The 12,226-nt window shown below is 45.2% G+C and overlaps 2 protein-coding genes across 4 annotated transcripts in view; one reads left to right on the forward strand and one right to left on the reverse strand.

Annotated features, from left to right (window-relative positions):
• The window catches only part of LOC120530895 (probable G-protein coupled receptor 160), a 34,215-nt gene extending 27,135 nt beyond the window's left edge, over positions 1 to 7,080 (forward strand). For both annotated transcript variants that reach the window (XM_039755666.1, XM_039755665.1), the window contains exon 2: positions 5,406 to 7,080. In XM_039755666.1, coding sequence (XP_039611600.1) covers positions 5,479 to 6,582 — 1,104 coding nt within the window. In that variant the 5' untranslated portion in view covers positions 5,406 to 5,478 and the 3' untranslated portion in view covers positions 6,583 to 7,080. The remainder of the gene's footprint in view (positions 1 to 5,405) is intronic.
• ppih (peptidylprolyl isomerase H (cyclophilin H)) overlaps positions 1 to 12,226 on the reverse strand; it is a 122,872-nt gene that overhangs the window by 55,521 nt on the left and 55,125 nt on the right. The window lies entirely within an intron of this gene.

Consider the following 12,226-nt stretch of genomic DNA (forward strand, 5'->3'; position numbering starts at 1 on the left):
TTCTCTGATGTAAGAATAAAGCGGGTGCACAGCTGTGTTACTACAACCTGGCATGCACATATTGTAATCTGGATTGTGGTACATTACAAAAAGGGTTTTCATTTTATTTCAGACATTATGTGTTTAACAAGTTCATTTGAGTATAAACAAGAGCAATGATGTAGATGGAGGTGTGTGCAGTTTAAACTGGCCAATACGGTAGGTAGAGAGAGTCGGCCTCCTAGCCAGTAGTTCTGTGGTGAAATGACGAGTACGTGGAAAATACATCAGCATATTAAATACAGAGGAGTCGGAGTCGAGGGATTTATCTACCGACTCCACAGCCCGGTTCTGAATGCCCCAGTGCAGTGACGGGGACAGCGTGCTGTAAAAGTGGCGCCGTCCTTGGGTGAGACGTACAACTGACATCCTAACTCTCTGTGCTCGTAAAAAACCTGTGGGCATCCTTCGAAAAGAGTAGGGTGTACCCCGATGTCCTGGCTAAGCTGCCCACCATGGCCTCATCCATTCTGGCTCCCTTGTCATCCTGTGGCTCTAAGTGGCCATCTCTCGCTCTCCTTCACCACTTAATAGCTAACTAGGCTGACCTGACTTTTAAGTTGACCACTTCTTATGGCAATTCAATATGAAGATCAATTTGATATTTTATACAAACTCATTAATTTGGTTATATTGCATTTGAGCGGTATTACTTTAATACTCATAGTTTGTTATTTTTGTGATGAACTTTTTTTCTATATTGAGGTCGCCCTTTTGAACCCCCCTGATATTTACTACGCGGTGAGGTATTTGTACTCCATCAACATTAATTATTTCCAGAGACATAATTTTTTCTATTTTTCCAGCGCATCGCGCACTAAAGCAAGGGAACGATGGGAGCACCAGAACTCTGCTCACATCATGTCGCTTTGTACGGCAAGTTGCAAGTGGTATAAGTCTGTGATGAGCGGAATACCGCTACGCTTTCCACTCACGGGACGGAAGGACAATCCCGACCGCTTTTATATAGTAAGAAAGAAGAAGAAGATATCGCACAGTCTGGAGTAGAAAATCATCTTTTACCTGGAAAAACGAAACTACAAATCCCATCGTGCATTGCAAAATAGACAGGGTGTGTGTGAAACTCCGCGCCTGCGTAGCACTCACGGGACGGAAGGACAATCCCGACCGCTTTTATATAGAAGGATGTGTGGCGAGTGAGGTGGTGAAAGAATGGCTGCCATCACATTGCGCAAGTGGGTGCTGCATATCAGTGGTGCTGCGTGCAGTCTACGTATGTAAAGAGCGTCCAGGAGGTTAGAAAAGCAACATATAAATGAAGCTGTATTAGTTTTCAAACAAATCGCTTCGCCTGTACAAATGTGGAGATTTGCATGCCAGACAAACAGACGTTAAGCTTTATCTACTAGAACGCATGCATTTCTCCGATGGACACACAATTTGGGCCCAGACTTGTTAATAAAATCTCGCAGTGCGTCTTACTCACATTTATTTGGGTACAACACAAACACATCCATCCATTTTTCAAACATGTGCCGCCGAGAGTCCATCACTACATAAACACGGTGGCCAGTCAATCACAGGGTACATTAGTGTGTGCGCACGCACATCCCTGTCAAGCCAAATCAACCTTTCCTGAATGCGTTTAGGATGGAGGAGGAAATGGAAATACTGGGAGAGAAAAAAAAAAAAAACGGGACTCGGACATGAAGAGAACAAGTGAGCACCAGAGCAGAGATCAGGCCAGGACTGCTGGGACCAGCAAGCTGCTCTCAGACTCTCATTCGTCAGCATTAACAGCTCGCATATGGAGGTGTCTCTCTCACACACACACACACACGCCACTTGTAGAACGTCACACAGTGTAACCCAGGGTTTCCAAAGGGCCCACAAACAGCAATGGATGAACAGGATGGTTTCCTCCTTGCTTTGGAATAGCGAGCAACACAAGCGCAGTTAGAAGCCTTTGGCGGTGGAGAACGTGCAGCACTGTCGAGCGCGTCAGCAGACTGGTGCGGGTGTTGACTTGATGTTATTTTGGCTAGAATGGCCTGTACTTGTGCAGACTGTTTCAATGTTGGAGTGCGTCTAAGTAGTTGACATGGCTCTGCCATCCCCGTGAGGTCGTGACCCACAAACGGCAACCCAATGGTTGAGAAACGTCTCCCAGGCAGGTGTAACTCAATGCAGTATCAAGCCGGCACCACACACAGAACAGACTCGGGCTGATGTTCACACGCGTCCACCGCATACATCACAGGTATACGCCACTTCACACGCACTCTTGTGTGTGTGTGTTTTGTGTTTTCCCCGTGTTTGGCTTTACGCCATTAAGCACACAGAGCTTACACATTAACCAGGCTACAGCGGAGTGCAGTTCGGCGTGAGGGAGTCTCGTATTACTAAGCAAGAAGGCAACAATGCAGTTTGCAAAAAGAGACCCCCATCCATTCATCAGACTGGACTCCGGGCAGCGAGGTCACACTACAGTATGTGGCACATTAAAAACGGGTTACCTTTATCTGTTACACACTTCAGTCATGCAAGAACACAGCAGCCATACGTTCACGTTATATAATAAGCCTGGCGCTTATTTTGTCTTAAGGAGGTCTGTGACACCTGCAGGATGTCAACTGCCATCAAGAATGTGTGGAGTGTTAGCAATACTGTAGCGTGCCATCCCACCCCGAGATTGATGAAGACTGAATCTGCAGGAGGGGAACACGCTACCACAGGCCAAGGCGACACCCTGCAAACTGAACACAGGAGAGTGAAAATCCAGTCAGGAGTGAAATCAAATGCACATTATGTGGAGTAGGGTGGCATGATGGCACAGTGGTACTGCTGCTGCCTCGCAGTAAAGAGACCAAGGATCACGTCCTGGGTCCTCCCTGCGTGGAGTCTGCATTTTCTCCTCGTATCAGCATGGGTTTCCTCCCACTGTCCAAAGATGTAGCAGTTAGGTGAACTGGCAATACTAAAATAACCCGAGTGCGTGTGTTTGCCCTGCAATGGACTGGCGCTCTGTCCAGGTTTTGCTCGTGCCTTGTGTCTAATGATAGCTAAGATAGGCTCCAGACAGCCCTCCAAGAAAACCCTGGACAAATCCCATCATTTGTGACAGAAAGGCAAATCGTTGTGAGTGCCTGGACAGACAGTGTAAACTGAGAGACCATGGGGGTGAGCGAAATGCCATCCTGAACACATGGCTTTTACATTTTTTTTTTTTTTAAAGAATGAATTGGCACCGTTTAGCTCCCTGGCATCTGACGCCATGCATTCAGAATGTGTGGCACTGTGACAATGGAATACTAAGCAGAGATGAGAGGGTGGGACCAGGTAATGCTGCCAGTCATATGAAGAGGCGGTCTCAGCGCAGACCCCTAGCAATGGCCATTTGAGACGGTCAGCACACCGGTGGGCTTCACCCACTTCAGCCAACAAGCAGCATCCTCTCTGAATCGAATACGTGACTTATCTTTCCATTTTTCCACTCCCACTGATGGCATGACCGAGTATTTGAGACATCTGATGGAAATGAACAAATAGGACGCCCACCTCCTTGCCAACTGCCGTGACTGAAGGCTTACACAAGATAATAATCACAAAAAAAAAAAAAATTTCAAATACTAAACAAAAATAACCTCCCACACACTACGGCAATTAACCTCATTGAATTCTTCACCTTCCACTTCCTTAACTAGCATGGCACAGATGTGTTTGCAAGAAGAAACAGTAAGGCAGCAAGTCAAATCAGACAGCGATGCTAATATAAGAGGGGCTCAGTTATGGTGGTGGTAAAGCTACATCTTGGAGAACAGAGGGGTCTTGGAGTATCTAAAGCAGCGGAGCCCAGGTGTACTTGCTTGAATGTCTTCAAGAGACACCAGACAGCTGCTTTCTTCTTACCTGCCCAAACACTCGGGACCGCAGGATCTCAACATCAAAGGGGAGCAGAAAGCAACAATCCGCTTTTTATGGGCTGCAGTTGTACCAGGGGCCAAAACCCACTGAAGGCTTTCTGCACAGTATGGAGACAGTGGAATGTTCACAAATGGTCAGATAAGTCTTAAGCATGAAGGAGGAGTGGGACTCCTGTCCACGTCCACTGCCAGTGACAACGTTCAGTAAGTCCGTACCACGATTCTATTGAGGATTTCAGCCCCTGGTACACCTTCGGCCCATAAAAAGTGAATCACTGCTTGCTGTTTTCTTTGGTGCAATGGAGAGTGTAGTGTCCATTTTAACTCCTATAAAAAACAACGAGACATAGACTGACGAAGGTCAAAGCTTTAGCACCGAGATGTTTAGAATCAAATGTATGTTTTTACTGTACAATAGCAGCAATAAGAGCAGCTCACTATTCAAAATGGTAATTCTAGGAAGTGCCCAGAATTGAACTGGCAACCTCTTGATGATGAGTCAGCAGTTCTTACCGCTGCACCACCAAAGCGGTCGGTGTCAGCATCGTACCCTAACTCAGTTTCTTTTTCTTCGGTTATATTCTTGGATAAAAGTGCGCTTGTTTTGTTGTACTCGTACCTTTTGTGAAAGTGTTTATTTGATATTTGGACTTCAGTGTTCACACAGTATACACTTCATGTCAAACTTTTGTCTATTAGTATAACATGAAGAGTTTGTTTTATTTGTTTTGCTGTCATCCTACATTTACACAGATCATTGTAGACACGGATCACACCTGAAAATGCAGGTGTTCCAAATGACGATATATTATTTACCCTTTACAACTCACGCGTAGATAAAGAGCCTTGAGCTGGGCTAGCCGAGTTCAGCTGTGGCGGTGGAGGTATGGGATAGCAGGCTGCTTGTGCTGATCGACACGTTTGCAAAACAAAAGGCGCTAATGGAGAGGTGCGAAGGAACTTAAGGTGGCCTGGGATTACGAGTTTTTTCATAGTGTTAATAGCAGATACTTTACAAATTTTCTCATGGTTTAATTGTCCCTTTACTCACGTCACTTTCCAGACCAGAACAAGTGGGCTAGTGTTAGATCGGTGCTAAAATTTGGACTTTGTTACTGATTCCAGCTTTCAGACCTCGGTAGCAAAATTGTTTCCGGAGCAAACAGAGAGCTCTGCACCGTTTCCCTCTTGATTCCAAAGGGGCATGCGTCTTATTAACACTAATGTTCATTTCCAGTTCTGAAGATGCTTGCATCGCAGTGTTTTAAAAGTTGGATTTCTCGGTGCGTTTTCTAAAGTGGGCTCAGTTAACAGGAGGACGTATTTAACGTATGGTGATGGCACACAGAAGTCCGATGCTTTCCAAAGAGTTATTAGATACTGCATGAAAATGGGCAGAACGGGTCTTCAGCTTCTTGTTTTTTGCATTTTTTTCTAAAGCACCCACCTAATAATTTAATTTTTTTCCATTAAACATTACAGGCCAAAGCAAGTGTCTTACAGAGCAAGAGATCTGCAGCACCTCTAAGCAGCGTACCACCCTGACTAGTTCAACATGTGCCTTGGTGACCACACAGACTGGAAGATGATGGCCATTCTGGAGACAGGTGCTTTGATGGAGAATCAGTTTGAGGACAACACTTCTCATTTCCTCTCCATCTTGATCTTTAAGCTGTGCCTCAACGGTCTGGTTGTACTGGCGACTCACTGCAGCCTGAGGAAGTCCTTCATTGGCTACTTCTGCCTGTCTTTGTTCTTTGCGGACTTTCTCTTGTTCTGCTCTGCGGGGTCCATCTGGTTGCTCAAGAACCCAGGAGACACCCCTGGGTCACTGTGCTTTGTACTATCCCACTTCTCCACTGTCTACAGCCTGCTTCCAGTCCCGGTGCTCATCTTGGGGTTCCTCGATCACTTTGTGAATCTCTCTTCCAGTGCTTATCCAGTGCCTTCTAAAAGAGCCGTCCTCTACTGCGCCGAAATGATGCTCGTGTGGGCCTTCGCAGTGTTCTACACAATTCAGAACAATGACTCCCAAGTCCACGAGGCCACCCTCTCTAATAACAAGTTGGCTCTACTCTGCCCAATTCATGGCTCCCAAACATCAACATTCTTCTGCCTGGCACTCATTCTGCTGATTGTCTGGGTGGGTATCACCAGCTGGCAGCTGGTACCAACTTTATGCAAAGCAATCAGTAACATGGATTTGGAGGAAGATCCTCAGCCCACTGTCCTACAGAGCGACTTGCCTTTCTTCCATAAGTCACCTCCCAAGCAACAGAGAAGCCTGGCAGTGTCGAGCTTGGCACTAGCACAGGGCACTAGAAAGCAGCTCCTCTTGAGCATCACTCTGGGATTCAGCATCAACTGGATTACGTTCTTGCTGGTTAACTCCATCAGCCTCCTGCTAGACCTCGCTATTCCTTCTTACATGAGCTTCAACCTTTTGTGGCTCTTGTGTGTGAACAGCTTCTTCATTGCCATCATATACTGGTACAAATCAGACCACCTGGGCACCACCCACAGCTTTCCTGATGACATCTGTAGATGGAGCTTCTACAAGCACGTAAGCAGAGAAATTTTTCCAGCATCTCAAAGCTCACTACCCCATGGTATCTACTCTGTATATGGTCAAGAACAAAAAGAGGGCCTGCTTGTGTGAGACCCCTGGCTGAAGTGTTACGAAGGCCTTATGTACATGCGTAAGATGTACTCTGGTGGTCAGGCATGCAGAAGTCCCCTATAATACAAAAGTCTGCTCTACCTTTCTTTCCAGGACTACTGCAAGGACTGTTTAGCTCAGCATGTCTGCATCTCCCAGCATGCTCAGCACATTTGCAGAATGACGAATTCTGCTTTACAATGGCGCATGATGAAGGGAATGCTTATGTCTGAACACAAGCAAGTGGAACAACACGAAAGCTCAAAAAGCAGGACACAGACAGACAATGAGAAGCAAAACAAAGTGCAGTGACGACTACCTGTGGCCATAAACCAAACCGACTACAACTCCTAATAACCGTCAGCCAGTCAGTACGGACCAAAAAGAAAGTCGCAGAAGCAGCATCAGTGGTCATATATGTGTGTGTGTCCATTTTAGGTACGTCAGCAGTCTGTACAAGAAATGTATGAATAAACATCTTGTTTTGTAAATAAACTTTCAGTCTTATACATAACTTGCTAGGAGCATTCATTTTATGTTACAATCATTTTTCATTGCATGTCTATTAACATATAAGAAAATCTAAAGCATTAACACACCCGGAGCACCAATATGGATGCCACCAAATTCCACAGGGACATTTAAGAGGTTCTGCACAAGATGGGGTTATGACAGTGCAGGTCAGCTCCACGCCACGGTCCTTCCAGTGAACCACTTGAACCTGCTACTGCCGATAACGTACCCGAGGGACGAGCCAGCAGATGAGGACACAACACACAAACATAGCGAGGGGAAGGTGAAACAGTGGCAGTGCTTTTATTACAGCAATCAAAATCAAACAGTGCAGTGGTCAAAACTCCATAATAAAAGAATCCATGAAAGCGGGGTGAAGGTGAAGGTTAAAATATGAAAAATATCCATTAAAACCAGAAACAGCCCAGGGAGAAGAAAAAACAGCCCCAATGCTTCCTTCTCAAATGCGGCGTTTCCTCCAATTATCCTGTCCAGACCTCACCAGAGGAGGAGATACCCATTGGCAGGTGCAGTCAACCTTCAGATCCTCACTGCCCAGCCTGAGCCACGTACATCTCCTGCTGTCAGTCCCTCAGCATCCATGGGAACACCGTGTATCGGTCTGTTCCTACCCTCCGGCAAACACGCAGTAGGAGCCCTGAGACTCGCACCCAACCATCAGCCTCTCTCAATGCAGCATGGGTACTCTCTTTGGCCGACACCCTGCCTTTTTAAATTTCTTCCTCTTCTTTTAACTTCCCTTATGTCTCGTCTCCCTTCTCTCTCACTTTTTTTCTCATGCCAGCCTCCGTGGGTGCAACGGCTCAATCGCGCACTGCACACGGAGACAGACTGCACCCACACACGCAGGGGTGTCTACTCCAGTTCTCTCACCAACCTGCAGACCCACAGCGATTGAGCCGGGCAATTCATTCTTTATTTATTAAAACGAGCTACTGGTTGTTAAGCCGTGGACCTGCAATACCACAGGGGTAACAGGAATGGTTTCTGAGTAATGGCCTTGAACAGCGAAAAAAAAGCAGGTGAGGAGGCCAAAGCGTAAACTACAAGAAGTACCTTTTAGAGATTACAATGATGGAGTCGCTCATGGAAAGATCAGCCGGTGGTGTCAATGCATGTGTGCAACAGAGTAAACAGTAGCTACAAGATCGGCAGCCATTAGTCTTCACTGATGACTCTCCGGTTTAAAAGCCACTCAAGGAATGGTATATCGTCGTCTTCCATTTGAGAACTAATCTGTACAGAACGGTGGTGTAACAATTCTATTTTCTATTAAGTTAGAATGACAGAAGTGCCACTTTAACAGATGCATACAAAATGGTAATCACTAGAAGACAGACGTGTCTGGAGGTTACTAATGCCACTGTAGCAGTGAGGCAGCATGGGGGGGCGAGCAATGGCAGCAACGACACCAGGGTTCGCCTCTCTGCATGGAGTTTTCACGTTCCTGGCGTCTCTGTGTGTGTGTGGGGTGTGTGCGTTTGCCCTGTGATGGACTGGCGACCGTTTCTACCTTGCGCCCTACGCTAACTGTGATAGGCTCCAGTCCCCCCCCCAGACCCTGGTCTGGATTAAGGAGGTTAGGAATGTCAAGATACTGTAGAAGCCTCTCCTTCTGTGGTAGCTTTTTTAGACTTTAAAACAATTGTGAATAAATGTGTCATTTTCTGATTTCACCATTGGAGAGGCACGTGTAACGGTTCCAATTCACCCTAACTACACTTTGGAAGTACACTGGATCTTACAGCGTATACACATGGCTGTGCTGCTGGTTATCTTCGCCTCTCATACCATAAGCATGCCAAGAGGACCAGCACTACCTGGACAGAAAAAGAGTGAAGGAGTCCTACCCTGTCTTGCTGTGCTGCACTGGCCTCGAGCTAAGGGGCGTTACGGGCTGTTGTGTCGCATGCACCCACAGCTGGACCATGTCCACTACTACGTTCTCATTTAGAAACATTAGTCACCATTTTCTCCTTCCATCCACATCAGTCCAGCGTTTGCACCTTTTGAAGAGACTCTTCACGGCTGCATGCTTCTCAAAACGCGGGGTGTAAATGTAGACTTTTAAGGCGGCAGACTCTGTTCTGATTGGATCGTTCCCAGATTGGTCGCCCTTGATTGGAAGTGAACCACATTCCCACACTGCAGACCTACACAAGCCACCTTCCATGGTGCTTGATGTGTTCCTTACCTTTAAACATCTAAATTGCGTCTTGCACAGTGTGGGTGCAGCATACATGCCCAAAAGGTGCTTAATTAATAAACCGGTCGCTGCAGCTTTCAGACGGCAGTAAATTCTGCGGTCAATGACATCACCTCCCCTCAGGGATATTGCTACTGATGCACACATACATTTTCAAAAACTTATGCTACGTTGGTGTGGACGGAGATATCGTTGTAAAAAACGTGGATGGATATCGTTTTTTGGTTAAAAACTCAATTTTTAAATGAAAAATATAGAGTGGACACGGCCTAAGAGTGCCCTTTGTGCTCTGCACAGATCTAGGCTTGTAACAGGCGATTGGGGTCCGGAGTACACAGCGGTACCCATCTTCTATTCAAAACGGTTGGCTGGCAGAGCCTTGTGTCCCACGCGTGTGTCTGTGGGTCATCTTGGGTAAGCAGTTCAGTGCCACCCCAAGATGAGAAAGGGACCATCACAAACTGTATCGTCTCCTTCTGATCGCGCAGCCAGGAGGAGACGCCCAGGGAGGACAATGGACCCTCACAGAAGGTGTCATCTCACTCTGGACCGATGCTCGAGAGAGATATGGCGCTCCAAATCACACGTGATCGCTATCCATTCCCATCGGAGGGCAGTTTATGACTTGTCAGAGCGCCATCATGTGCAGTTTGTGTTTAAGTTATTATTAAAATGCGGTGACCCAGCTGGTACCCCAACACTTCTCAAGTCCAGCTGTAGTACCCTGCATGACCACCGGTCCACACGTTACAGTGTTTGAGCAAATTCTACATTTTTTTAAAATCCAGTCTAAAGCAAACTTTTTCATTTTATTGTTACATCAAATTCTTATTTGTATGTGAACTCAAAATGTGACATGTTGGGACCCTCTGGCTCTGTGATTAGCGATTACTACAACAACTTTACCTTGGAAACATCGGCCTCCTTTATCTGATGAAGGACATACAAATCAATTTTAGTAAGAAACAGTACGCGGATTACAGCATGACCAACGATCTTCCAAATATAAAAACAAGACATTCATTGTGTCTCTCTGCTTGTGCTTCACTGTGACGGTTTGGATTACACGACGATAAAATCAGCCATTTGTGCAAATGCCCTCAGCCTGGAGACGCATCTCAAAGCTAAAATAAAAAATGATCAAAATAGATTGGTGTGGCAAAACACAAAGCTGCATGAAGATATAAAAAGAATGTAAGCCTCGGAAAACCCATTAGAATACAAACTTGACTGCCGATGAAATGCAGTCAGCAACACACACACACACAAAAACTATCAACAATGTCTGCATTAAAACTTCAAACAAAATAAAAGAAGTGTCTTTTAAAACGGCTCAACTCAAGGCTTTGTTGTTAATGTAAAATGCTGTAGGGGTTTACCAGATCTTCTGGCTGCTGATGCCAACAAAAACAAAAGGCTTAGTAAACCTAATGACGATACCACACTGGGCCTGAACGACTCTGAATGAACACTTCAGCAAGCGTAGAGGAGACAATCGGCCGCCATCGGCACACACTCTACCAGCGAAACAGAGATTAGGTGAAAGAAGTGAGAAGGATGCTCAAACCGATTATTTACAACATTTCAAAAGTGGCATCAGCACGAATATACAGACAGAGATAGGGACTGCAGGTTTGTACTTAAGTTGAATGTGTATGTAAGTCGGAACAGGTACATTATTTTAATAAATGCTATTGTTGACCGACTGTAACCAAGTGCTCTGCCAATGAATGATGGAGTTTCACCTCTCTGACCTTATTATTATTTCTACTTTATTTTCAATGGTGATGTTTTTCTCTTCTTTACTGTATCACCAGCACTTGCATCAGATTTGAGTTTCAGAGACGTTCTTCAAGTGTGAAGATAAAGGTTAAGTTGAGCTCTTCTGCACAGCACTGTACACGCTATCACAGCAGGAAGGCACCCGTCATCAACACGTCTGATGTACCGACAAGAGACAACTTTCTGCTATGTGTGTAACGGTACAAGCAGGCTTGTACACCGAGTGCAAACGTTCAGCAAGTTGGAGATTTTCTTCTTTCCCCGACTCATACTTTTCAATCAGCTCTTCATGGAGATGCTTTTGCATTTCTTTTTTTTTTTTTTAAACCAGTGGCTTTTTCTTAGCCATCTTCAATAAAGCAGTGACTGGTGAAGCCCCCAGGCATCAGTTGTGGTCTGTAGTCTCTCCAACATCAACCGCTGTAGCTTGTAACTCTCTCATGGTTCTCACAGGTCATATTAAAGGGGGTAAATACTTATATAATCAGTTACTTTAGGTTTTCTATTTCTAATTAATTTACACCACTTTGCAGAGACCCACTGTCACTTTCACATTAAAAAGAGAGTCTTTATGTTGCTCAGTCTGAAAAACATCCAAACGAAATGCACTGCAATTCAATGTTTTAGAACAACAAAACGTGAAAACTTCGAAAGGGGTGAACACTTTTGACAGACATTGAAGGTACAAACAAAATGGAATCAAACGCCCCTAATCACTAGGCTGCCCCAACCTGTTCAGTACAGAAAGCCAAGCTTGTTCTCAGGGTACCCAGGGACCGACTTTTACAAACTCTTCATTCCACATTTGAGTACTTTGAAGTCCTTTACAACACAAATCACCAGTAAGAACAAAAACTACGGGCCTATAGCTCACGTGTAAGGAATTATCCATGTAAAATATGGACCCCACATTTCCAGGTTTTTCAGTAAATCTCACACATACTGCAAAGGAGGAGCTTTTATTAATTTTATTACAATCCATACAAAGCAATCAAGTTTTTACAAAAAGTAGAATTATGTTAAGAACAGATCGATCCCCACCCTGAGAGAGAGAGAGCAAGCCAAACGGCGTTAAATTTAAGGCTTGTAAACATACCTAAATTAATAAATTCTCTGTGCTTT

Source organism: Polypterus senegalus, chromosome 6 (genome assembly GCF_016835505.1).
Source record: "Polypterus senegalus isolate Bchr_013 chromosome 6, ASM1683550v1, whole genome shotgun sequence".
In the NCBI taxonomy this organism is placed as follows: domain Eukaryota; kingdom Metazoa; phylum Chordata; class Cladistia; order Polypteriformes; family Polypteridae; genus Polypterus; species Polypterus senegalus.